This window comes from Amia ocellicauda, chromosome 5 (assembly GCF_036373705.1).
Source record: "Amia ocellicauda isolate fAmiCal2 chromosome 5, fAmiCal2.hap1, whole genome shotgun sequence".
NCBI classification, from domain to species: Eukaryota; Metazoa; Chordata; class Actinopteri; order Amiiformes; family Amiidae; genus Amia; species Amia ocellicauda.
In genome coordinates, this window is record NC_089854.1 from 17,196,609 (window position 1) to 17,223,857 (window position 27,249).

Genomic DNA, 27,249 nt, shown 5'->3' on the forward strand with positions numbered 1-27,249 from the left:
ATTATTATTATTATTATTATTATTCATTATTTTCTTTACTTGTCCCATTCAGCTCCCGTTGCAGATGTTTCACTTATCTGCCAAGTCGAGGGTCCGTGGCTGGAGGGTTGGCATCGTGGCATGGCGCGCCAGGCTCCTGGTGCAACAGGAAACAGTTTGCAGGTCAAGGTTGGCAGGGCTGTCGGGGAGGATGGGCGATCACGGAGAGGGAGGAGGTAGGAGGGGATGAGAGGGGGTGGGTGGGGGTGGTGGGGGGTTGCAGGGGTTGGTGGGACGTTAGCCCATGGCTTCTTTGCTGCACTCTCGCTCTCTCTGGCTGCTTTTGCTCATCTTCATCTCTGTCAGCTGAATGTACCGTAGCACGTTGGTGTCTGAAGGGAGCGAGAGACTTATGGTCAATAAAAAAATTAAAAAGAGAACAAAAACATAACATGAATGTGTTTGATATCATGTTAGAGGGATTCCCTTTCTCTATGTCGGGAGTGAATTCATCATGCCGAGCATAATGGTTTGAATGGTGGGGATTCCCATGGCAGAGAGGCTGCCAGAGATGTGAACAGTGCTGGTGACCAGCCATGTGTGACATTGTGCGAGTGAACAGAGATGTCTAGACTGTGCATACAATGCTCCCAATATACACTAAACCCTAACCCTGATGCTTCACTGGTGGGAGGGCTCCCAAACCCAGGGCTCTGCCAACAGTTTGCCTGGGAGAACAGAAGCGAGAAACTTAAAGGAGAGCAACTGCAGATCTGGGTCACACAGGTCCTCACACAGACTGAATAACAGGCAAAAGTAGTGTTTGGAAGCAATGTCCCGCACGTGTGCGGGTGCTGGGGAAGGCGTGAGGGTGCAATCACATTACATGGCAACGCGAGTGTAGACATCCCAGGGGAGACAGGGAGCTGGGAAGCGGCACAAGCCCATTCCAGCTCAAGGCTCGGCCCACGCCGCTGCTCACGGAGCAACCCTGGCTCTCAGACATGTCCTGGCAGTCTTCTGAGCACATTGCTTTTAATAAATCCTGCTGAGATGGTACTTAGTGCTGTCCACGCTCTTTTTCTTTTTATTTAGTAAATATCACTTAATTGCACCTGCTGAGTCTGTCCCCCTGTGGTGTTCACAAATACCCGCACCAATATCTGCACATGACTATAAAGGCATTGGCTGGGAGTCAGATCTGTCTTCTCACTACCAGAAGGCAAGGCTCCCCCAAGCCACTACCACTACCCCAGAGTATTCAAACCATAGCACCACTATAATATATCTTTAAGCCACATTGGTTATTTTATTTCCAAACAATCCTGTGAATATTTGGATGTGGAAATGGTTATGTGGGGCTGAAATCCACATGATCGGGCCAAACCTGATTTATAAGCAAATTACTTATGCAGTGGTTGAAAAACAACCTACTAAGTACATTCAATCAATCCTTTATAAACCCAGGGATATATAAAACCAATATCCATTTAAATGTAAAAAAGTTCCCAAGAGAGTCAGAATACACCCCCACCCCCAAATGAATAAATACAATAAATACACTACACAGAGAATCAGTGGAAATGGTGCTTGCTAATCCTTGTACAAATTGTAAAAAAAAAGCTGTTATTCTGTTACATCTTCAGCAAAACATATAGAAAAATAAAAAACATAATTTGTTCTAAAATGCCCAGTTGAGTACGGTTTGCCAGAGGTTAGGAGCTGTCATACTGTGCAATAAATTCCAATATTTCTGTGTGAAATGAAAATGGTTGTGTCATGCTTGCAAGCTGCTGAGTTCAGCATAAGTATAAAGCTGAAATTGCAGGAAGTGAACTCCAGAGTCTTTAAAATCTAGTGTGTATGTGTATGTACACACACACACACACACACACACACACACACACACACACACACACACACACACACACACACACACACACACACACACACACACACAGTGATTGCCTAGTGTTTTTTTCTTGGGGGCTACTAGACTGTCTAGGAGAAGTGCAAGGATTGGAAAATGGACGGCCACAGCACTATAAATGTGTGCACTTTTGATTGTCGAGTGTAATTCTCAAGTCGTTTTTTCTTGAGTAATAAAGCATTGGTTTCTGTAAACGTCATTTGAAGGGGGCAGTGAGAGATGAACCAAAAACAAATTGTGAACCACTGATCTGGTATCAGTGCAGCCTTACTGCTGAATTCTGCACTCATATCTTTAAGGGCCTCAATCATTTATGAAGAGAGAAAGGGGTGATGGGAAAAAAGTTAATGAGGCTTGTGTAAGAACTTCAGATCCTGCACAAGACCAGTGACAGGGAGATCATACGCAGTGTGAAAAAGACCCGAACTTCATGGCAAACCAATCACGACAATGACGAGCACCGAAGAACAGACAACCGACATGCATTGATGGGAAAATCAGGCTTAATTGATTCGGTTTGTGACAGAAATTGGCACTGTGGACAGGCCAGATTTGTAAAGCATTAAAACACCAGGCCGAGTTGACTGCATTGCAATAAATAACATCATACAAAAAATACAAATAACAATTGTAATATCATCACAATCCTACATTTAATCGCATTTAAACAGCCTTTAGCAGGGATTAGCACTGTGGAAGTTTTAGGTGACACAATGAAACAAAAGTCAAGGAAAAGATTTGCCAAGAAGATTTAAGTAGGGCAAAATTTTCCATTTTCCAGTGTACCAAAAGGAAAACGTGCCAATTACTCAACACGGGCAGCCCTATACATAAATACATTTCCACACCATGCGCTGCTGGATGGTGCAGCAGTGTCGGGGGCACAGCTGCTTACCTGATGGTTCGCGGCTCCTGGCATCTTTCAGGTAGCGAAGGGCGCTGTCGTAGTCGCCCAGGTGGTAGAAGGCGATCCCGGCGCGGTACATGGCTTTGAAGTTGTCCTTTTGTTTGCACAGCACCTTCAGACAGTATTCCTTCACCCGCTCGTAGTTCACCAATTCCGACTGCAGCAGGCAAGCTGGAGGAGAGGGAGAGAGGGGAAGAGAGAGAGCGATCACACACTGTGCCACTCGGTACTAGAGGTTGGATGCTGGTGCCTTCACACACTGTGCAACCTGCTCATTGTGTTCGCCTCCAGTGGACATTTTCAATCAATCAATCAATCAATCAGGACTGTGACCCTCTATCAGTCTATGAGGTGTTCTTTATTGGAGGCATTGCTGGTTTAAATCCTGGTGGAGCTGGGCTGTGCAACTGCAACCATTACAATTTCTCATTAAAGCTTAGTATGGTTTGTTTTTCTTCTTTTCCCCTGCGGTTACTGAGTCAGCCTACAGCTTTCACCTGCAGGACGATTAAAAGACTTGGACTCAAAAGGTGCCATCTCTGCAGTCTTGAGATTCTTTACTACAAAGCATTCTTGAGTCTATTGCAAGACACGCGCAGACGCCTACACACTCACACTCACACAAAGACGTCAAAAAGCTCAGAGAACGTGCTGCGTCTGAAGCCCTCGGCCTTCACTGCAGCGTCTCCCTCCTTACAGGCTTTCTTCTCCTTGCTGAGTCACAGACGTGCTGACTGGGCGAAAGTGTCACAAGTTTTGAAACCCAACTCCGAAAGATTAAAAAAAAGAAAACGCTTTCTAATGGCAAGCAATCCACACTTGCATGGTTCTTTATTTTTCTGAGCAGCTTGTAGGATAGAACAGTGTCTGTCATCAATATTAGAACTGAATGTGTTGTCCTCTTGGTTCAGATCAGATGGGTTTTTTTTTGGCATCTTCACTCTCGCCAAGCAAAGCCGGCATTAATCATGTGCTTTTCTCCAAACACAACGGGAAAGCCAAGGCAGGCAGCAGCTAAGCCAGGCAGCCAGGCTCTGGGAAAACCCTACACTGACGTGGATAACGCAATACAGGAGCGGGGAGGAACACCATATAAAGTCAAAAACTGCTCAAGCACCATCATTGTTATGAAGGGAACTAATCTTTAAAAATACTTCAAGGCCTGTTATGTCATCCTCAGCCTCGCTGGCACATCACTGGGTAAACCACTGCACTATGCTTTTTATCAGTTTTCAACCCTCTGTGTAAATAAGTGTGCCTAAGTTTATAATGCAATTGTGTCATTGAGTAAATATTGAAATTAACAATTCATCATCATTAGATTATTGTGTTGTATTTATTGGCTGACAAATATATAGAATAGTGTTATAGTGTTATTTGCCTGCATTTTATATAAAGGAGTATTTTTTTGTTGTAAAGAGGCACATACTGCGTGCTCACACTAACAACAATACTGGAGTCACGGCACAACCCTAATGCAGTCTATTATTAGAGGCAAGCAGAAAAACGGAGCAAGATAACCAATGGGTAATTACAGCAAATAAAGTACATAATTATAATAGCATTATAACAGGTGTTCCTGACGCAATCCTTTGATATGATCTGTTGGGTGTTTTTTCAACCCTCCATGCAGCTACTCAAGTGTGAACAGGTTGCTGATAAAGTGTTAGTAGATGGAAACGCATATAATGCTGCAGACAAACTACAAACACCCTTCTCCTCTCGCGCCCTCTCTCTAAGTCTGCTGAAGGGCCTTCTGCAAGCCTAGTTCTCCAGCGTCTGTCCATCTTTATCACAATCATAGGTGGCTCGGAGAAAACCTCCCTCAGCCCCGCGCACTCTTTCACAGGCAGGAGAAAGGGCTCCAGTCGCAGGCTAAGCAGGAATCAGTGCCGCTGCGTTATCTGGCAGTCTGTCAAAGCGAAAAGTCTTGCGCGGGGCCCAGGTTAATTGAGCTGTTTTATTAGAGCTTACTGTAATCCATGGTGCACCCTGTCTCCCATGTGCAAACCTCCCTCTCTCTCTCCCTCTCCCATTCTCTCACCCTTATCCATCCCCCCTCCCCCAAAATATCCCTCTGCCTCTGACATGCAGACGGCTCTCTGAATAACATGAGTCACTGCTGATTAGCTGGGAGCTACAGTGAGTCACACAGGCCAGGTCTCTGGAGAGCAAGTATGTGTGTGTGAGAGAGAGAGAGAAAGGGGAGAGCAATCTAGGAGTTATGCAAGGAGATTTTTCCTACCAGCTGATGTAATCTAAACACTATCCAAGCCATGTACTAAGAAGGGCAGGTAGCCGGGTGTGTCGGCAGGTCAGGGATCCAATTTTCAGTGCAAGGGAGGATTGGGGTGATTAGGATTCCCATGGAGGTGGGTTGCCAACTGCAGAACCTTTACATTTGTGAATATTTGTCTGCACCTCGTAGAGTCAAAAACAATAAAGGCACAATACTAAGAAAGCAGAAGGAAGCCATGGTAACAAAAATGACAAGAGAAGACTGTCCAAGCAAGACAAGAAAAGCCCCTGTGAGGGAAGTGAAGATTTTACCCTTGAAGGATCTCAAGTCTGGAGCAAATCAAAAGTGACAAGTCAGCCTAGAATTTCACACATCTTGTTAAAACGACTTGCTTCGGCCTACTGGAGAGCTGCCCTGGAGTTCTGCATTTTTAATTCATAGTTGGCAGGGGGGCCAATGTTTCCGCTCCGTACAAGTTAATTAAAACTATACAGTTTCAGTGCATGGGAACAGTAGTGTGATGGAGCAAGGTCCATCCCTGTAAATATTACACAGACTGGTGCCCGTTTTAAATGTTGGAATGTTGTTGATTACGTACTGTAATCATTTTGAATGGTGCAAAACAACATCAAAGCTAACGACACTCATTTCTATAATTCAAAATATTTATTAAAGTACACTGTGACAATGGAATAGAATTTTTAAAAATACGAAAAAAACATTTTGCCATGTCGTTGAGGGGCAAAATTGTAGTTACCGATGCCAATATTGTGATTTATTTTGTTTCAGTACCGTAAACTTCCTAAGAGTGGGTCTTTGTTTTTGTCTGTTGGCCTTGAATAGATTATTTTGTTTTGCATTTCTGACTTGTATTTTTTATTTTTAATCTGTTTTACATTATACATAAACATACACACATATATAAAATAATTATAATTGTTTATTTTGTGACATGTATGGAATGTTCTTAAATGCATTTATTTCTGTTTCCCTGTAATGTTTTTGGTTTGGTCTAAGGAAGGGGTTAGTTGAATAAATGGTGTTTCAACTGGGAGAATGTGATGACTTGGGGAGAGTTACTGTGAGAGAGAACTGCACACGAACATTAGTAACAACTTTGATCCTGCTTTAGGAATCAGATTTTTGTGCTTGTCCAATTTGAGAATAGCTGGGTGTAAGTTTTACAAAGTTGGGAGTCTGCATCACAATGTCTAGTCTCTGTACAACAGGAAGAATGCCTACCTTGTCATTAGGCAGAAACTGCCCACTGGGCTGTGTAAAGCCTGAAGATGGAGTGTGTTGTCAGACATTTGCTGACAGCTCTGGAAAAACCACAACAACAACAAAAACAAAATCTATCTAAAAGACCAATCTAACCCACATGAATCTAGTTTCAGACTAATTAATGTCTACTTTTGCTCCTGTATAATGACATCAGCTCAGCTCACAAATAGCACAACAAAAATAAATATTAGATAGATATAATGTAATGTATAATGAAAATGCAACCCTCACCCAGAAGCACATATGGAGCAGGCAGGCAGGCAGGTAGCCTAAGTGAAGGCTGAGATCATGAATTTGAAAAATGCCCTGCTCCAGAAAGGCTTTTTACCCCGAAGTGGCTCTGAGTTAGTAGTAAGAGTCACCGCCTACTCTGTTTTGATTGCTGGCTGGAGAGAGACCCAGACTGCCGGCCAGCTTTAAGAGCTAAATGAATCTGAAGAGTTTCCATTAGCGTATCTGCTTAGTGCTAATGGTCTCTCTGTTATAAATGCGGATCTCAATTGAATAAAGTGTGTAATGGCGTGGCCATGCATCAAAAGCACGAGCGCCTCGGTTTTTATTACATCTCACGGGGGTGTCTCGGCCGGGGTGAGGTGAGACGTTTCGTTGTCTCAGGCCTGCTGATCCCCACGGAGGAAAAAAAGAAGAAAAACAAAAGGAAATGCTGATATGAGAGAAAAACATGCTTATCTCACAGATTGAGGATTAATGGGTTAAGCGCGATCTCAGAAAGAATCACAATTAAGGTAACAGGTGTTTGTGTTCTCTTAAAAGCAGGTTTATAGACCAAAACTGGAACTGGAGCAGGGATTGGAATGACAACACAGAGTCCTTGTTGTGTAGCCAGACTGGAGGCTTTGTCTATAATACTCCGCTGCAGCCCTCCAGCAGTGTCCAGATGCTTAGGATGCCACATAAAAGCCCCCTCCCAATAAAATATGTAACCATATGCCATCCATCGTACTTTGAATGGTACAAACAATGTCCAATTCTGGGTAACGGATGCAGGAGCTGACTGGCAATGAAATGGTTTTGACTTTGAGGGGCATTTTGAAGGGAGCATGGTTCAAGGGTGATGGACACCAGACGACTGTTTTCCTTTAGTATTGCACAATCTAGTGACACTTGCATGTAGTAAATCTCCCTAAAACTGGTCTAAAGCAATAAACACAAGGGAGCTTTTTTAAATGTTCTCTTATGTTTCCGAAACCATCAATAAATAAGACTTTTGGGGGGGGGGACACAGGAACTCAAGACTGTGTTTCTATTCAAAATTCAAAGTCTGCATTAAGAACTTATTGACAAGGCCAGTAATTATTTCTAATTTTAAGCAAATCCTCTTTGGTTATTACGTTCATGCCAATCTCTAGTTAATTAGTTCTTTATGAGTCCAAATTGCAAATATCAAGCTGCATCATTGTAGGCCTCCCTCCCTTTTCACACCAAACATGTCCATGTCACTTTCCCCTCTGTAATTAAGGGGCAAAAAGTAATTAACATCACTTTAACAGTGAAAAAACTGCTGGCTGTTAGTGGAGCCTGGACAATTTTTAATTCAACTGCTGATATGATGACAGCTTATCAGGCATGTCAAAGCACTCTGAAAACCCCACCCCGTCCATTTAAAATAAAGTCGAGAAAGCACAAATGTTTTGCCCCGTTTTATAGAAGTCAGAGACACACAGAAATGTTAGAATGGAAATGTCCATCTGTATACCTGCTATGCTCTGGGTCTCCAGTTAATTACAGATGGACAGGGGGCATTTCAACTGTGCAGATTTGAGAAATTAGTTTGGTTACCTCAGTCCCTAAAACCAAAAAACTAAACACATTACCCATAATCCCACAAATCACATTTTAATCCCGAATTGAAAAAAGCATGATCTGAGGTAGGGATGTTGTGACTTGCCCCTCAAATGCACCAATCAAATTTTTCCACAAAATCTCGAGAGACATTTAGCGATATAAATATAAATACAAAATACAGGCTGGGACTCGGGCTAATGGATCCTGGTTGTGTTGTGCTGGCTGGTGCTGTAGTGCCCCCTCCCCCCCCGCGGCTCTGACAGACCTTGTCAATGACATTCCCAGTGTCTCGCACACTGCTGCAGCTGCAGGTACACATCACGGCAGCCAGCCAGGGCACAGAGAATCACATGACCGCCATCAGACTGTAGTACTTCAGCCCCCACCCCTCCTGGACATTACAGTACGATTACTTTAATGCACTTTCTAACTGCACTAAGACGCTCTTCTAGCACTTTAAATCACTGTAACTGCTTCTGTAATATTGATCATTATGTCTGCTGTACCCCTCTGCATACATTCATGGGTGAAACATTGCATTGTGTGTTAGGATGGCATTTTGTCATATATTGTATTTTGCAATAATTGTACTTTACCCCACCCCCAGCTTTAACTGAATTGGTTCAGGTGTAGCTTCCCCTCCATCAAGAGGGAATACTAGAAATGTACATGTAGTTCTTAATGCTTTTCCACCTGAGTCTATTGGACAGAATTTAAAACCAAAAAAAAGTCAAGTTTATTGGAGAATGCCTACAGAAACACATCAGAGTCTAACAGACTAGACTGTTAATATGTAAAAGACAGGACAGTCCAGAGGAATGAAAGTCATAGCATAAGGTTAAAAAAATACTTTTTTCCTCCCTCAGGGTAACTTATCACCAGTCTGTCATCAGTGATCCTGTCCGAAAATGACTCTGAATCACAGGTCTTCAATTTGCTATAACAGATCAATGGCACAAGGAAGTAACATCAGCCACATCTGCTTAAATGTTGAGGAACAGACAAGGTGAGTTTTCTGCCCATCTTGCCACCTCGTTTCCTCAACCCCCCACACCTCCTCTCCTCTCCCCCGGGAACTGACTGGAATCAACACTTTGATTGACATCTGGGTAAGGAGCATATGCTGAAGGTTGGCTTCATTCAGAGTGCTGATTCTCCTCAAACCAGTTTCATTGTTGAACAGTTCCAGGGCAGCAGTGCAAAATAAAGCCGACAGGGGCCTTAAATCACAGAGACTGTGGAGAACGCCTTAACTGATGACACAGCAGTATTGCCAGAAACAGTGCTCTCTTTCTCTCTCCCACTCTCTCTTTCTCTCCCTGTCCCTCTCTTCCTCTGGGCTCACATGTGCTTTAGGCTGGTGTTAGCCGGCTTCTAAAAGCCTCTGCTGCTTCAGAAAGACACCTTTAAAGATCTGTGTAGTGCCTGCTGACAAACACAGCAAGAGTGATCCCCACTCAGGCTTGTTTATTTTTCAGAAGTGCAGCACTAAATAAACAGTACAGGATCAACACCAGGAGGTTTAAATGTGTAAAACAACCTTCTTCAAAGTCATTTTGAAATATGATCAACCGACTAGAATACATCAGTGTTTTCTAAAAGACACATTTTATGAGCCATTGCGATTAGTAGTGTGAGTGATATCAATAGATAGATTATTCAAGTGCATGTAGAGAAGGAATAAGGCTATATATACAAGGCTGGGGCTATGCATCTCATGGATATATTTAATCTCTTGATCACCATCAAAACCAATAATGTGCATTTATTTTCTCCTTTAAGCAAGAGCAGTCTTGTCTGAGATACAGAGATTACCCTGCTATCTTCAAATCTGACTCACGTTTGAGCTGGCCTTCGCTCTCCCATCTATTGAATTTTACTGATCAGTGCTTCAGTTTGTGGTTTTTGTTCTCTCCATTGTTTTGTCTTCTTGTGTTGCTGTTGGATCAATCAATGTTTTCCCTGACCCAAACTGGCACACAAATCAACTATGAGAAGGTAAGTGAGATTAAATCTATTTTCAAGTTGCATGACGCATTTAAATCGATGTAATTGCCCGAGTTATTTACTAGCAAAATTACACTGTGATCAATGGAGGATAATGTATTACTGATTACTGAGGGGTAGGGTGGATCTTTTTTTATCATTGCATAATGTCAATGAATCCATACACTGGCTAATTTAGCAATCAATCAGGGTGATCAAATATTAAAGGTCTTGAATACTGAAAATGCCAAATAAAATAAAAAAAACACCAGTATATATATTGAGATTATACTGACATTTTTCTTTTTTATAAATAGAACAACCCTACCGATCTGGAGACAATGTACAATAAAATAAACCATGGCACCATTTTTTGAGCCACAGCCTGGAACCAGACAACTGGGGGGGAAATGTATCTGTCTCCCACAGTACAACAACCATTTAATGAATAGCACAGTAGGTGGCAGCACTAGTAACGAGCATTGAATACTAGAAACGTGGTCAAGTAAGCTGAGGCAACCCCTATTATGATGGGAGAAATCATTCTGGGAGGCAAGACAAGAGATCTACAGAGATGGACAAACACAAACATAAAAACATGAATGGAACTTGCATGACTGCGATAAACAAATAGAAAATTGCTCTAAACAGTGTACATCAATGTAGTCTCACAGCATGTTGTACTGTCATTTCCCTTAGGGCCATCTTGGGCATATTCTGTATGGTTTCAGTTTGAGATTTTGAGCCAGACTCCATGTCATAATGGATCAACACAATCATGAAAGCAGCAGGAATGGTAGCACCTTTATTTTAGCCAAGTATTGTTGCAGCCAGATCAAACAGTGTTCATGTTCTTTTTCCTTTATTGCCATCTTTATTAGTTAAATACAATTATGATTTATAGATAAGTTCATTTAGTTTATGTTTATGGTTTACATATTCTTGGGTATGGTTTATGTATTTATTTTGGTATGATACTGTTGGTTTGAATTTGTGTATGATTTGGATAGACTGTTTAATGGCTTAATGGTATTTAGTGGGCCCGCCCAGGGAGGTGGACTCAGGGCCAAATTTACTGCGGCAGGTCTTAAAGGCCTATAAAGTTGCAATTACAGGGTGATTTCTTTATTCATCCAACCCAATTTAGTTACTCATAAAATGAGAACCATCAGAACATGTACATAACTCATTATTTATTTACTAGCAGTGCCCAGACATGGGAAACACACTCCTCGATGCCAAACATGTTCAGTACATCCTCCTTTGTGAAATGACGTGTCAAAGTGGAATAATGAAATTCCACAATACAACCTTCTGTGAATATACCTGTTGCGCCATTGCCAGTTTCAAATTATCAGCTGTGTGTGGATTAGTGTTGAGCACTTTGTCCTAATATTCACCTAATTTTAGTTCTAGAATGTCATTTCCAAGACTGAAGGGGTTAGTAAAATATAAGCCCCTAAGCAACTGATTTTTTTTTTTTATAATAGACCCTGTATAACACACCATTATCATGTTGGTAAAGAAGGCTACTCAAATTCCTAGCTGCCACCACGGCAAACAAAAAAATTATCTTATGCAGATAAATCTGGAGTTGACAATTCTGATTAAAAGTAAACATACCTTTATAGATCTGTAGTTTGAATCGTGTTTTAGATTCTGTGCACAGAGGAAACGTTCACTGTTGACCGAGACACAGATCTGGGGATCAGTGCATTCAAGCTTAAGAAACATAAATCAAATTATTATTTTACAATAAGTGGTGAGGTGGAGGTCTGAGAAATGAGCCTGTAGGTGTGTGAAGTGGACCCTCTCGGCATGGATCAGCTGCAGTAAAGAGCTCAACTGAGCCTAAAAGTTAAAGCAGTTGGAACTCAGGACACAACTACCGGCTTGTGGCAAGGACAAAGAAAACATATCATAAGCCAACCAGTGTTCAATTATACTGCTCCATTCTCACACCCTTTGAAAATAACCTTGAATAACTAAAAATAAAATAATCAATAAAGAAAAATAAGTTGTCAAGTGCAGGTACATTTAAATATAATTTTAACGGTAACACATTACAATAACTCTCCCTAGTTACAGTGTATTTACATTGTAGTTACTCATAAGTACAGTGTAATAATGCATTATTACAAGGTACTGAATGTGTAAAAATGATTAACAGTATGTGTTATGTACACAGTTGTAACTACATCTGTTTTATATGTAATCACTTGCAATTGTGTAGTTACATATACAGTTAATCATCTTTACACATTAAGTACATTGTAATAATGCATAATTACACTGTACTTACGAGTTACAAAAAATGTAGCATAATAATTTGTTAATGATTTTAACAATAACGAGAAGGCTTCATTAAGTGTGCAATTCATCAGGGATTTGGACCAACCTGCATTGCAAATGAAACCTGATCCCAACCAGAGTTAGTTACTCTGGCAGATATGAAACGCATGGCTGTTGGTTGAAGAAGTTTTGTTCAGATGCTCTCTGTGCATTTTAAAATGTACATTTAGTAGCTTTTCAATGATAGTTGCACTTTTTGGATATATTGTTAGAAAATACAATCTAACATTGCAGAATTTCAAAATTATCCATCAGTTTGTCCATCACAAATACCGTAATACAGTGTACAGTAGGGTCCATATCTTCCATTTCAAGTGTTTAGCATTTTTCCTTATTTACAAAAATAGCAAAAAAAAAAAAAAAAAGATCAACAAAACTCACTCTGAAATTGTGACCCCATTTCTTTATGGTGTGACCCCATGGCTGGGAACTACTGACGTAAGGTAAAGGTAGGGCTGTACACCAAAACCCTGCCCATACTGCTAGTGACGTTAAGCTCTCCCCATGCACATCCCTCCCGTGATCTCACTCAGCTCCACTTATTGCCAGGCTGACACACAGAGCAATCCCTCAGGGTTCTGCAATGTACAGTTCAGAGACATATCAAAGGCAAACTGCAAAAAACAAAATCCCAGAAAACATTGCGCCTGAAAGAGACAGAAATTCCAGCAATCAACATCCTACAGGTTTCTAAAACATCGGTTGACAAATCCTTGATTTTGAAATCTAGTTCTCCTATAACTGTTACTTAATGTAATGGGTTTGTAAAGGAGGAGGGTTATTTAATCAGTTAGCTGATTAGCTCATGTTTGGGTGGTGCAGGTGGGGGCAGGGCTGGAGCTGGGAAACTGCCTCAGTCCAATAGTGTAATAGAATTGGGATGGGCATGTTCTCCCCATTGATAGAACAAGGATATTCCTGTCCTCACTCTCTCAGGGAGTTGTCGGAAATTGAATTCTGAAACCACAATTCTGCCTACAAACACATTTGACTTAAAAACCTTCATCACCAGTCAAGTGCTGCTTCACATGGCACACTACAGAACATCAGATCACATTCTTAGTCCCACTTACTCATGATTCAAGCATACTGTATTAACACCATTAACGTCATTTGCGGTAGTTTTGAGATCTTATTCCACACTGCACTAACCCGTGTAACTCTGCATTTTTGCTGCCACTGTACATTATATATCAATTGCACAATGCATCTTTTTAACAGTTCGCTGTAAGTTAAAAACAGCAATTGTGTTTTTGAATGCAAGCAGCCTTGGATAGGTGTCAGTAAGATAAATACAGCAATACATGAGTGGAAATATCCAACAACAAGCTTCTCACTTATTCCACTGGCATTAGTTCACACTTGAAGATAAAAATGTAATCACTCACACAGAGGAATGCTTTTCTATACTTCTGTGCAAATGCAGAAACAGCAGGGAGCCCATGGACAAGCATTCTGAAAGAACAACAATAATTCTATCATATTGTTTAGAAAGTGGAACATTATGTATGCCTGTCAGTTCGGGTCGCATTTTAAAAACAAGCAAATATTTATACATTCTCCCCACCCCCTGGCACACTTCACAAAGATATCAGCCGAATTATATCGTTTTGAATTTATTCAATTATTTATACATTTTCTGCTCTGCCAACTGTCATTAAGCGGGTTTATTTATGTATCTTGTGCTTCAGTGAGTTACGAAATAAAGCAAAGGCTTGTAGGTCAAATTCACAGACCACACTGCTGATAAAAAATAATTAAATTATAAAGGGGGAAGATGTCCCATTAAAAAAAAAAAAATCTCTGGAAGCATAAGAGATTTTTAATAAGGAAGGGCCTTAGGGGGATTATTATTAGACACTCTGGAGTGTACACCCCATCCCCAACGAGAACAGCTATGTTAGACAGAGAACATTCAATGATACAATTTTACACAGAATAAAAATGTAATGAAGGCCACAGCAACAGACCACTGTAAAGACCACAGGTTCACTTTGGAACATATAATAATAATAATAATAATAATAATAATAATAATAATAATAATAATAATAATAATTATTATTATTATTATTATTATTATTACTATTATTTCTGTTACTGATAGTGTTATAATTTGCTGCTTAAAGATAAGGGATGGTAGCACGTTCAAGTGTTATAAACACCTTGGGATGTGAGGAAATCGCTTATTTAAATCTCAATTGTGGAAACCAAAATCACACCCCAAAATAGTGCTGTGCTCAGCTACACCTTTAACTTAACCTTACTTAAATCAAAACCTTTGTGTGGCTGCTTTTGAAAATGCCAAAAAACAAACAAACAAAAAAAAAGCCCAAAAACACCAAAGAACTAGTACTTTCAGTGCAGACCTCACAGCAGGGAGACAGAGGGTCTGTGTCAGGTCCCTGGCAGTGTGGTTGGTATTATGTGAGGTGGGAGTGGGAGAGCGGGCTGTGCGGTGCCGTTTTTGTGCATGTCCCAGAATTCTCCTCAGCCACAGTGGAAGGGCGCAGAGAAGAGTCAGTCAGCTGTGATTGATTCAGAGCTGTGGGAGAGTTCTGCCTGGCTGCCCTGCGGTGGCTGCGGTGACCCCTGTGCAATCAGCACACAAAGCACAGGGGAGACTTTCAGGATGGGCCCGGGTCAGAGCACCTGTCAACAGAGCCATGCAGGTCACGCAGCCTGCGCAGCTACACACCACTGCGCCCGTTGATGAGGCTCAACTCAGGAAGTAATAGAGGTGGGCAGGTTGGCCAGCCTCGACTTTAAATACAAGGGGGCTGTATTGAGGCTGGTCAACGTCTATGCCCCCACCAACCAGAGAGAGAGAGAGTCCTCTTTTTCCCTCAGTTGCGCCCATTCCTGATCAGCACCTTACCAGTTATCATTTCAGGTGATTTCAACTGTGCCCTGAGGGATGTAGACCGGAGTAAGCCCTGCAATGACAGATCCAGCAGGGATCTCGCTGCATTCGTGGAGGACTTTGAACTCTGCAATCAGGTCGGGACCTGGTGCCGCAGTTCACCTGGGTGAATTATTCTGGCTCCTCCTTCTCCAGGATAGATCTTGTCCTCCTCAGCAAGACACTGGAGAGGACTACCATGTCCTCAGAGGCGGTCTTCTTTTCAGACCACAGGCTCCTGATGACAAAGATGCTGATTCCGAGCACACAGGAGTCGGGGTCTGGGGTCTGGAAGCTTAACACCTCTCTGCTTGATGACCATCGTGTCGTAAAGACCTTTGGCAGACGCCTCGAGGAGTGAAGGACCCTGAAGGACCTTTTTGATTCTCCCATAGAGTGGTGGGAGATGGTGAAGGTTAGAATCAAGGGCTACTTCATTCAGCTAGGGAAACGGAAAGCTTGCGAGAGATGGGCAAGATATTCCCATCTGAATGCCCACCTCCAGCACCTGAGCCTGTTACAGTTCAGAGGCTTTGACCTGGCTGATGAGGTGGGAAGGGAGACAGAGGCTCATATTTTTATATCCACTCCCCCTTATTTATACATTCACGTCAAAACCGTAAAGTCTCCTTTCGCTTTATAGATGGAGAACATGTTTGTAGCTTAACGACAACTGAATCATGTTTAAATGCACATGCAACACACTTGAGCCAATGTCTGTGGCAAAATTGCATACAATACAAATTAGTAAAATAACAATCCCCAGTTATAGACAAATAATAATGACATAAAATGCAAACAAATGAAAAACCTTTTAACTGATGGTTAGGGTCGAGAAAGAGGGGAACCCAGCGGCAGCATGTTGTTCAAATGAACAGACATCTGGAAAACAGTACCAAAATATACAAAAACACAGAAGTCTCTCCTCTCTCATCTATGTACATAGCTACAGAAGTCAGAAACCAACACTGATAATGTGAACATGCTTACAAAAAGAGGAGATGTATCTCTGAAGAAAAGAAGCACACATTTTTAATCGTTCAAAGACTATTAAAATCTCATTAAAGTTAATCCAGATATTGAGAGAGACACATGCCTTGTTTGCAGTTGCTGTTGCCGATTCTGCTCATATTTATTGAACATAATCTAAGAAGGCATCTGTTTCAGTCACTAAGTGCTGAGTTGTGACTTTCAGCGCGGAGAGTCTGTGAGAGCCTGGGTTCCTCTCTCGGTTTTTCCTTGCCTTGTCTGCACAACGGGAGACAAACGGCTCCACTCATCACCACGCCATCTGGGAAGCCTGGCGGCGGCCAAAACCAAGAGGAGCGCATTTCATCTGTAATTTAGGAGACCTTTTTGCATCGCACATGGCATTAATACAGACAAAACGTTTGAGCTTCAACCACTTTAAAGACCGTCTTTTGCAGCTTGATAAAGTGTGCTAAATATGGTACAATTTTACAAAAGGTCAAGGCCTGCAGTCCCCCTTGTACAGTGATTCAGGCCTATATCACTCTGGGCAGGGGGGGATTAGTGATCAATCAATGGCACCAGCTGCTACAACATGGAACACAACTCGCCCTGCTCCAGTTGGGGTTTCATTTCAATTAAAAACAATGTCATACAATCACAGTCCACTGCCATCAATGTGGCTCACAGCGGGGGTTACAAATACAATCAGCACAAGAAAAGCGATACATGGGAAAACACAGACTATGGATTGTCTGGACTGCAAACCTCATGGATACCCACGTTGACTTCACAACTGCTACCTAACTACAACCCCCGACTTTGTAACCTGTTCTTTCACCCACAGAATAAGTTGTAGACGAATATGTCTACACTGAAGTACCTCTGGGTCCCTTAACTAAGAATACTCTCACTTCCTCCTTAATTCACATGCTCAACGTTAAGTGATTCTCAATTTTTCAGTGTCAATGCCTTCATTCCACTGCATTGAATTGCTTGCTTCAGAATAATCAGATAATGCAAGTCACATACTGGTGAACGGTTTACTCCCGGAGATCATAATACTCGAAATACCTTTGTCAAGCAGGCTGAATGCAGATCAAATAAAAGCAGAAGCTATAGGTTGAGACTACAACAGGAAGGGTCAAGTTCCGACAGGATTTGAAGAACTACAAAGACCTTTTGTGTAACTAAGAATAATTCAGTGAATCTGTCAAGCTAGACTGGACCCACCCCTGGACAATTTGCAAGAGCTGGACCAAAAAATAAGTATAACAGCAAACCCTTTAGCCAGTGCTACAGTAGAGATAGCTTGGTCCAGAACTGTATATACAGAGCAGGCATGAGAGCCGGCCTACTGATGGTGATTCAATGGGATGCTTGCCGAATGGCACAGGCTGCGCTTTAGGGCTCAATTAGCTTCCAGGGAGGGAAGGAGACTGGAAGAGCTAGGCACAACCCCCCCGCCCCTCCAACCCAAATCCCCACCCCCACTGATGCTGGTGGCGACACAGGCAGCACAGCAAGCAACCAGCCAGGCGTGGGGGGGTGCTGGAAAACGGAAGATCCTCCCATTTGAAGACATTTGCTCTTCTTCCTTCAGAAATTAGATTTATCCTTGTTGATACGGAACACGGTTCTCATGCCCAGTGGTTCAGTTATATGCGTGTCCTTCCAGAGTTGGCAGACGTACACATTCACCATATGGAAATTAACACACATCTATAGATCGAGGGATATAAATCAGATGTCGATAAGCAAGACAGAGCACAATCAAAGTAATCATGAACCGGTGCGTTACTAATTCAAGTCCCTTTTCACTTCAGCTGTTCTGAGCTCCGGTAGAATGTAAGCATTCAAAAATACTCAGGCCATTCAGGGCCGGACTTCAAAAAACAGCAGTACAGTATGCCCTTTTGACGCTATTCCAGAATCGGAGGGGGGATCAAATATATAAAAACTCATATTGATTCACCCACTGGATCTCTTCAGCATGTAATGGAAAACTCCCAGGACTAATTAATGCCCCTCTAATGGGAGTCTAATTGATTGAGTGATCGGGCCTTAAAATGTAGAGAATGAGCTATTAGCAAGCAATCAATGTTCTTCCTTAGATGGACACCACTTATTAGGCCGGGGGAAAAAAGTTCTGCTGAGACTCAAAGGCCGTCTCAATCTTGTGCAACCAATTGTAGCATTTAGGGATCCAAGGAAGTAAATTTTGGGTTTAAAACTTTTCAGACTCTACTCTTTTCACCCACAAGACTAGTCCTGTCCTGATACACCTGCTCCTACCCTTATTATAGTGTCACATGGAAACGGTCCTATTTAGCAACAGCTGAGCCGCCACCCTCCCCCATTTACATGGAGACATAAATTAAGATGAGACAATGCCCTCCAAGTCATCTTTATATCACCACTCAGTACACAGACAATAACAACAATAATTGATACAATAATATGACTAATGCTGCATGTCACTTAAGACACCATGAGTCAGAACAGTGCTATTCTCAATGCAGCATTATGCCTATTTCAAAACACTGCTATTTTTACTACAGCAGGTAAAATTTAATTTATTACTACAATGAATTGAATAACATGAGTAGTGTACTACAATGAATTAATCATCGCACTACTGAAATACTACATTCAAAACAGTCCTGGACTGATACTAAACTACAACAGTAAACAAAGATACACACACACCGTCACAGTCGATAATAGTGTTAGAATAGCATAGTAATGCAGATTTATCTAACGCTAATAGTTCATATACCACAGTGCTATAACAAATTTGGGATGGGTAATTGGTATGGGACTACAGCTGGGAACGCAAATGCTTTGCAATCTGCCAGTCCATACGAAACCGCAATCCATAATCCATGTTGTGCGCTATGACCCATAAACTCTCGGGCAAGTGCTGTGTTCAAACATTGCAGTTAGTCTGAATACACCAGCAGAAATGTAATGCACACAAACTCAGTTTCAACAATGTATAAAAGCTGTATACACATGATATTCGGGATAGGAAAGGATTTGGGCAGAACCCTCTAAAAATCCCAAATAACTGCTTTGTCATATACAGACGGCTTACAAATTAAAGGAAAAACCTGAATAAATTAGTGGAGGAACGATTGCAGATGCCTCCAAACAGGTGTTCTGCATGATACAATTAAGCAATTAACATCTTATCATGCTTTGTGGCATATATACAAATGCTGAGCAGGCCCAGTTGACCTCGATTTTGGATCAAGATGGCAAGAAGAAAAGGATCTAAGTGACCTAAGTGATCTTTAATTTGAGGGTAGTTACATCCAAATTGGTTGAACAGTGTAGGAATTACACCCATTTTTATATGGCTGCCAAGGGAACTGGTTCCCTTGTATTTATTGATGATGTGACTGCTGACAAAAGCAGTAGGATGAATTCTGAAGTGTTTAGGGCTGTATTATCTGCTCAGATTCAGCCAAATGCTTCAAAACTCATTGGATGGCGCTTCACAGTGCAGATCGACAATGACGTGAAGCATACTGCGAAAGCAACCCAAGACTTTTTTTAAAGGTGAAGAGGTGGAATGTTCTGCAATGGCCGAGTCAATCACCTGACCTGAATCCAATTGATCATACATTTCACTTGCTGAAATCAAAACTGAATGCAAAACGCACCAAGAACAAGCAGGAACTAAAGACAGCTGCAGTGCAGACCTGGCAGAGCATCACCAGGGAAGTAACCCAGCATCTGGTGATGTCTATGGGTTCCAGACTTCAGGCAGCCATTGACTGCAAAAGATTTGCAACCAAGTATTGAAACTCACAATTTAATTAATGATTATGTTAGTTTGTCCAAATACTTTTGAGCCCCTAAAATTGGGGGGACCACATATAAAAATGGGTGTAATTCCTACACCGTTAACCCAATTTGGATGTAACTACCCTCAAATTAAAGATGAAAGTCCACAGTTAAAGCACATCTTCATTGTTCCCTTTCAAATTCATTGTGGTGGCGTGCAGAGCCAGAATGATGACAATTGTGTCACTGTCCAAATATGTATGGACAGTGAGAGTAACTGTATATACATAGATATATATAGATACACAAATATACATAGATGGATAGATCAAGATATATAGATATAGAGCGAGTGTGAGAGAGGAGACACACTTATTTATTTTCAAAGCTATTTATAAGATTTGCCAAAAGCTAGCCACCTGCTGTTGCAGATAACACTTGGGTGATGGAAAACTAGCTATACTACAATCCACACTGAACCAACACCATAATCCTTTCCTTCCAAATGTCCTGCATGATACCCACAATTCCATATGCAGCTCATTGCCATCAAAAAAACGCTTAACTAAGCCAGCAAAGTCTCCAGCATTTACAATCTACACAAGCCTGTAGAGAACGCTGTGATATCCCACACACAGGTTGTGACGGCAGTGCTCTCTTCTACAACACCCTTTGGGCATTGGAAAGGGCAAAGAATTGTCTTTAGCCATAACAGATAGGGGAAACCCAGAGCAAGGAAATGGGTTCTTGACAGTGTCACCTAATGGAAGCCTAACTGTCACTTTTACACAACCAACTCACTGTGCAGCTACAGCAAGTGTAGGTAAACAGCCGCATCCCTGGAGGCAGATAGTTTGCCATGGAATCCTGTTCCCTTGGGAGCAGAATATGACATGGCAGGTGCATCGTTTGTGGCTTCCCTGCCATTCAAGGGGAGAAACAACCATCAGACACAAATAAATAGACTACCAGAGATAGGGGAGAGAAGAAAAAAAAGGTTAGGAAAGAAAATGAGAGCTGACTGGTCTATACAAACAGTGTTTCTGTTAGTGTATTGTGCCAGAGACAAACAAACACTATCTATAATTACTTGGAGTGCCTGCAGCAGACATGACATTAGTGTGCATAAAAGCCGTTTGCTGTTGACATCAGATGTTACAGAGAGTAAAAATCATACCAGTCAGACCAAAACTACTACATTACTGCAGGATTTGTTTGTGCAGACTGAAATGTAAGGATGTTGTTCCTGGAAAAATGCTGTCATAATCCATTGGATTTCAAATAAAAAAATGAAAAAAGTACATTTTGTCTTCTTGAAAATTATGACTCATATACACACACACACACGCACACACGAAGGAGCAATCTAGCATCAACTGTCCTTTCTGTGGAGTACTGCAAATTGCAAAGTAGCAGCACTCAAGTAGAGTGAGGAAGAACAGCACTGATACAATGGTCTTCTGCCAGGAGACATTGTGAACACTTCCCCCAATAGCTTCCAGTCCACACCTGAGTATCTCTGTGCCACTGACTCCTGGGACCCTGCCAGCCTTACTCCAGACTGGTAGACCATGCCAAGCGCAGGTCACCTGCACTGTAGACGCATGTCTGTTGGGCACTGCACTGCAAACCTCACACTTGCATAACCACTGAGGTCAATAGAGAGATTGATCATGCCTTGCAAATCCACAAGGGCCCTATGAACTCCAACTCGATTCTACCACAATGAGGCAGTGAGAGTGAGTTAGCTCAAGCCCAAACTCACCTGCCCCCTTTACTAGTAAAATATCTGTCCTGCTGGTTTTTCTGCAAGGCTATAGTATTGGCTGATTTAATCAAAATAATCAGGGCAATGAACCTGTGTACAGCGAAGAGATGGAAAATTTACAGCTAGGCCGATTTCAGACCAGAATCTTTCTCTTGCTGTGATTCTGATCACAAATCATTGGAGACGTAGGGAACTGCAGTAGGTTAATTTTATTTTATTGATCAACGGGTTTATATCCCTGCAGAGGGAAGGTCAAAGGGGCTGTTTAGAGAAAAATGATATTTAAACACCAGTGTGATTAAAATAGGAGGTTAAAACAGACAAGTTATTTTTGGAAATGTTCTGATAGTCTCTTTTCTTTCAAATTGAGGTTTTAGTGTAGAATGTTTTTTTTTATTATCAAGCTTGAACATTCATTCACAGGTAATGACAAAGCACAATAATTACATTGTGACCATTTTGGTGTGGTTAATAATCTTATTTTTTGGTTTTAGCTTCAGGGCAACAATTTTCGTATACCACAGATACACAGTGTAGTGTCATCCCAAGGAGCTGCAGTGTTTCTCCACATGTGGCTGGTGGCTCCCCACACCTGGGAATTAGAATAGGTGAGTCCCTATTTCAGGCTTGTTTTGTCTACAAATTGTTTAGGGAATATGCTTTATAAAAAATACATAAAAAATAAATTATTACATAATTCTCCACGGCTCACTTAAAACACTGTTTGGAAAAGCACACATGGGCTGGCAGCATGGATACGGAATGTGTTGTTAGCGAGGCAAGTCAACAAGTGCTATTTGGTTAAGGCTGCAGCTTAACTTGTCTGAGCTTAGTTCATTTGTCGTTTTGCATTTCAATTCTGGAAAACCAACAGCACTATTGTTTTAGTTAATAAACCAGGGCATGCCCTTTGGCTTTTCCTCCTCCATTGTTAAATAGACTATAATACATATAGACAGATCAAAGCCTTAAGGGATGCCAGTGGCCATTATTACAATGAATCTAGCGAACAATAACAGTTTGGGGACGGATGAATGACCCAGCTGTAGAACAGTCCCCCATTTACCTTCACCTACCAAGATTCAGGCTTTATCTCCACTCGCCTCGTTTGTCTTCATCCCTCTGTTGCATCCCTCCCTCCTTCTCCCCTCCATTATTCTAAATTTGCGGTCCTTATGTGCTGATTAAGCACATTTACAGTTCAAACGTATCTGGTACATTTTAATTAAACTGGCCAGTCTGCTACATGCAGCAGTGTTGGCAATGTCAGGGCTCCAGTGAGTGAACAACAAACAGAGCAGATAAAGCACAAATGAAACACATCAACAATAGGTTGTAGTGATGGCGTGCGCCAGGGATGGCTTTGCCAGGCCCAAAAGGCTTCTCTCAATAACACTGCAACCTGCGATTAGCTCGATTCTCAGCATCTGCTTTCTTGAAAAAATTCAGCTTGAGCCTTCTGCTTTTCAGTCTGTTGTAGGTTTACTCAAGAATATAATGCTGTGGCTTACAGCAGCTTTAAATTCTACATCAATAAAAGGCTTTATCGTCAAATTAAAATGCTTTACTTTAGTTTTTTCCCCCTGCATAATCAATGCACTGTATCTCCTTTCCTAATCTAATGTATCACTTTCTCTCTCTCAAGCGCGTTGTGTTCTAATGCTGGGGCAGCACCTCTCACGATCAGAGAGATTAAAACATGCTATTCAAGTCTTCTCCATTTCCTTGTTTCACCCCAAATGTCTCTGAAGAAGGCTTATGCCAAACAAAATATGTTATCCAGATTTTGCTTTATTTCCCCCATGTGTAGAAATTTGCCCCATTATTCATTTAAGATCAAACTGCATGTGATTTGCATGTCATATCTGTTTTGCATACAAAGCTGTCAACTCCACTGGCTTGGCTTCTACTTTGATGGGAGAGTTGTATGCTTAGAAATAGTATAAAGTGGCTTCTAACAACTAATAAAAGCACAATAGGGTACAGATTTGTACTTTGCAGGTAGGGGCGAAGTTTGGATTTGGACGAACCCTTATTTAACAGGGATTGGTCAGAGATGGGCACAGCCTAGCCAATCACCTGATTTGAACTCCATTTAACACAAGAGGCTTGACCTGACCGCACCCAGCAAAAGCATCTCGGTAAACCCTCTTCCCAGAACCCACTGCTGCAGGGCCTGTGCCAGCAATGGACTGCACTCCCACACAGCAGGATGTCTGTTCTCCTCCACACACTGCTATACATAACGCACAGGGAGACACCACAGACCATTAGCATTACTTTTGCTAGGGCTCCATTTGGTTCCAGAATGAGCAGGTGCTCATGGGAGACTTGGCCCACTATTTACTTATGTCTCTTTTCAGTAGACACCGCATTAGACACAAACTACAGGGAGCACTCTGCTGACCTTTACCACTGAGCAATTCCCTACAGGCTGTAAACAAAAGAGATGGGTTTAGGAGCCATGGTGTGAACATTCTCCACGCTCCAGCTGGTTTACAAAATGTACTAAAATGTCTTATGAATTTACTCTGCCTAATGCTTTGCTAATATAATCAAGTAAGGTCCCATTAGGACAACCAGGAATCTTCAGAATGGAGAGATGAGTAGTGAGCTCATAGATATTTGACCTCTCAACGTCTGAGTTAAGTTATATGTGAATTTACCCAAGTTGAGGGCTTTGCAGCTATAAATACACAATACGTTACCTGTAATACTGTAGCCTAATCTCCTGGACAACTCGGCACTCTTTCTCTTATGCACTCTCTTATTAAACTATGCTTTTGATCCTTCTTACTTATGTATTGATAGCACTATTATTATTACATTACATTACATTATTTGTCATTTAGCAGACTTACTATTATACTGTAACTCCTCCAATGCCTACCTCACCCCTTAGCACATACCAGGGACCGAACTCAATTACCTTTGCACTTGTTAGCTCATTTGTACTAGGATGTCTGTTTATTGTATTTTGTACTAATTGTAGTTACTGCACTTTGTCAGGTTTTGAAAATGTTTATTGTGAAAGCCCTGGGTAAGGCTGTCTGCTAAGCAAAGACAACTGATAAAACTGAGTACTGCACCTCTGAACTTAAATGCCCTGGTCTACATCTCAATATATATTGTATACCCCCTTGCCCTCTTTCTCCTCTAATCCAGTATGGCTAATACCTGTTAACTACATTAAGTGTAGAGTGTTTAAGTACTACTGTGTGGCTTAGGCGGATAGTGCTATTTTGATAATTTGCTGCATAAAGCAGGATTAGTGCACTATGCTTACAGGTAAATACTAAGGTGTAATCACTGCATCTACCATATGTAGTTATGATAGTGTGTCTTAACAGAATGCTCCATAGCTGAGGTTGGCGTGGTTTTCCAGTATAGCTAATGGACGCTAGTGAAACCGCACCCCTTACTATTAACACAGGGAGTAGCCTTGATGAAAACAAGTGTTTCGGCACTTTCCATGACATTTAGTGAGAAACAACAGTGAAGGCATATTATTAGCAGAGAGCGTCTTCAGAATCATATGCCAGCAGATCAGGATACTGTCTAAGTACACTTATACTGGAATCCCTCAAGACGCATGTAAACAGGTTAGCTACTCTGGCCAGCGAGGGAGTGTTGTCCCACAGTATTACACAACGCTACCAGCTATTATATACCTACAGTATTGTATGTTTATGTTTAAGAACTTCTCTGCCATCCCATTCAGCTGACAAAGTTGTCAGACTATACTAATAATATACATTGCACAAACCATTAAAGGCATTGTGTTACCTGTATTACTGACATGCCTGCTTTTGATCAAATAATGTCTGAATTTATTCCCGACAGGTGTTAGATGTTAAAATAAACCAAGATCTAATCCAAATCCAAAATAACACTCTCTCATATCTTATGACACTGATTTCTGATTTGCATGCGTATGTAGAGATAGCAAAACAAGGCTATGGTAAAGAAGTCAACGACATATGGAAGTGAAGGTTTCATATATCGATCTTGATTAAGGACAACGTCGATGATGTCTCCGTAAGAGTGTTGATGTAGTTAGTTGGCGTACAATGGATCTACAGTGATTCAATACCATATTAACGCACTCTAGTCTAGGTGATCAAATCAATAAACTAAAGCGCGTATTAATTAAATTACCACTAAGTGCCTATCAGATCTACCAAACTTTACTATAAACAACCAACAGGTAACTCAGTTTGACTCTCTTTAGACATGCTCTTTTAAATAAACCACTCATGGGTGGAGAAAACGAGAAGAAAATACATACACATTACTGAATGCAAAGTTATAAAGAATGCACTGCACATTGAAATAGTTATTAAAAATGATTCAGTTATTAAGTGCAAATCTGCTTGTCAACGTGAGAGAGGGAGAGGGGGGGAAATACTGATAATTATTAACAAATCATAAAACTATTCCCTTTCAGATTTAGCTACCCGACCGCGCTGTTATTGTTTGTTTAATGCATGATTTACTCCATACATTATTATACATGCACTCGCCTACGGTATGTACTTGTCTTTTTTTTGTAACAGATAATTAGTACTATGTGTGCAAACAATGACATTTCGCCCGGCTCTCCTAACTCACCGGTCAAGCTGTCGTAACACTCAATCTCCGTGCTCTCAATCAGTCTTCTCTGCTCCTCCGTCGGCGTGCTGTTGGCTTCGCTCAGCAGATTCAGCTCGGAGCCCGTAGTCCCTTCTCCGACGTGAACCCCTTTGAGCTGCAGCAGCGCCCGGTGGTACTTCCCGATCGCCTCCCGGAATTTCTTCTCCTTGTAGCAGCGGTTGCCTTCCACTTTAAACTCCACCGCTTTCTGGATTTTAGACTCCATTTCCACCTCCGCATTGGCACGGTAACCCCCTCCGCCGTCCCCGCCCGCCGCAGCAGCCAGGCTTCTCCCTCCTGCCTCCGGGTAGCTTTTCAGGCTCTTGATCGACTGTGGTTTGGCTTCCATGTCTCTCAGTGACGGCGACAGGCCATGCTTTGGAAAGTCCTGTTTTTTCGGTGGGGTCTGAAACAGCGTGCTGGGCATAAAGGATGAGAGGCGCTCGGATCGAGAATGTACAATAGAAAAAGGATAACAACACGTACAACTGATAACATCAATTGCAAAGATATCCCCGTTTGGCTTGTGTTTCGGCTCGATCAGCTCCTCTTTGTCTCGCCCCTCACTCTGTCTTCCCTCGCTGCCGCTCTCGTCTGCCCGATGAAGGGAGGAGACGGGGGTCGGTGGAGCCGGATTGTGCGCCTCCAGTCGAGCGCCCGACACGCAGCTTCAGCACCACAGACAGCGACTGATGGTGTTCGC

General features: G+C 41.8%; 1 protein-coding gene across 1 annotated transcript; it reads right to left on the reverse strand.

The window, feature by feature from the left end:
• Window positions 1–214: 214 nt before the first annotated feature.
• On the reverse strand, window positions 215–27,220 carry ttc9b (tetratricopeptide repeat domain 9B). The gene is made up of 3 exons (XM_066704035.1): window positions 26,526–27,220; window positions 2,805–2,987; window positions 215–371 (listed from the first exon to the last, which is right to left on the reverse strand). The coding sequence occupies exons 1-3, from the start codon at window positions 26,971–26,973 to the stop codon at window positions 277–279; spliced, it is 726 nt and encodes a 241-aa protein (XP_066560132.1). The 5' UTR covers window positions 26,974–27,220; the 3' UTR covers window positions 215–276.
• Window positions 27,221–27,249: the final 29 nt, after the last annotated feature.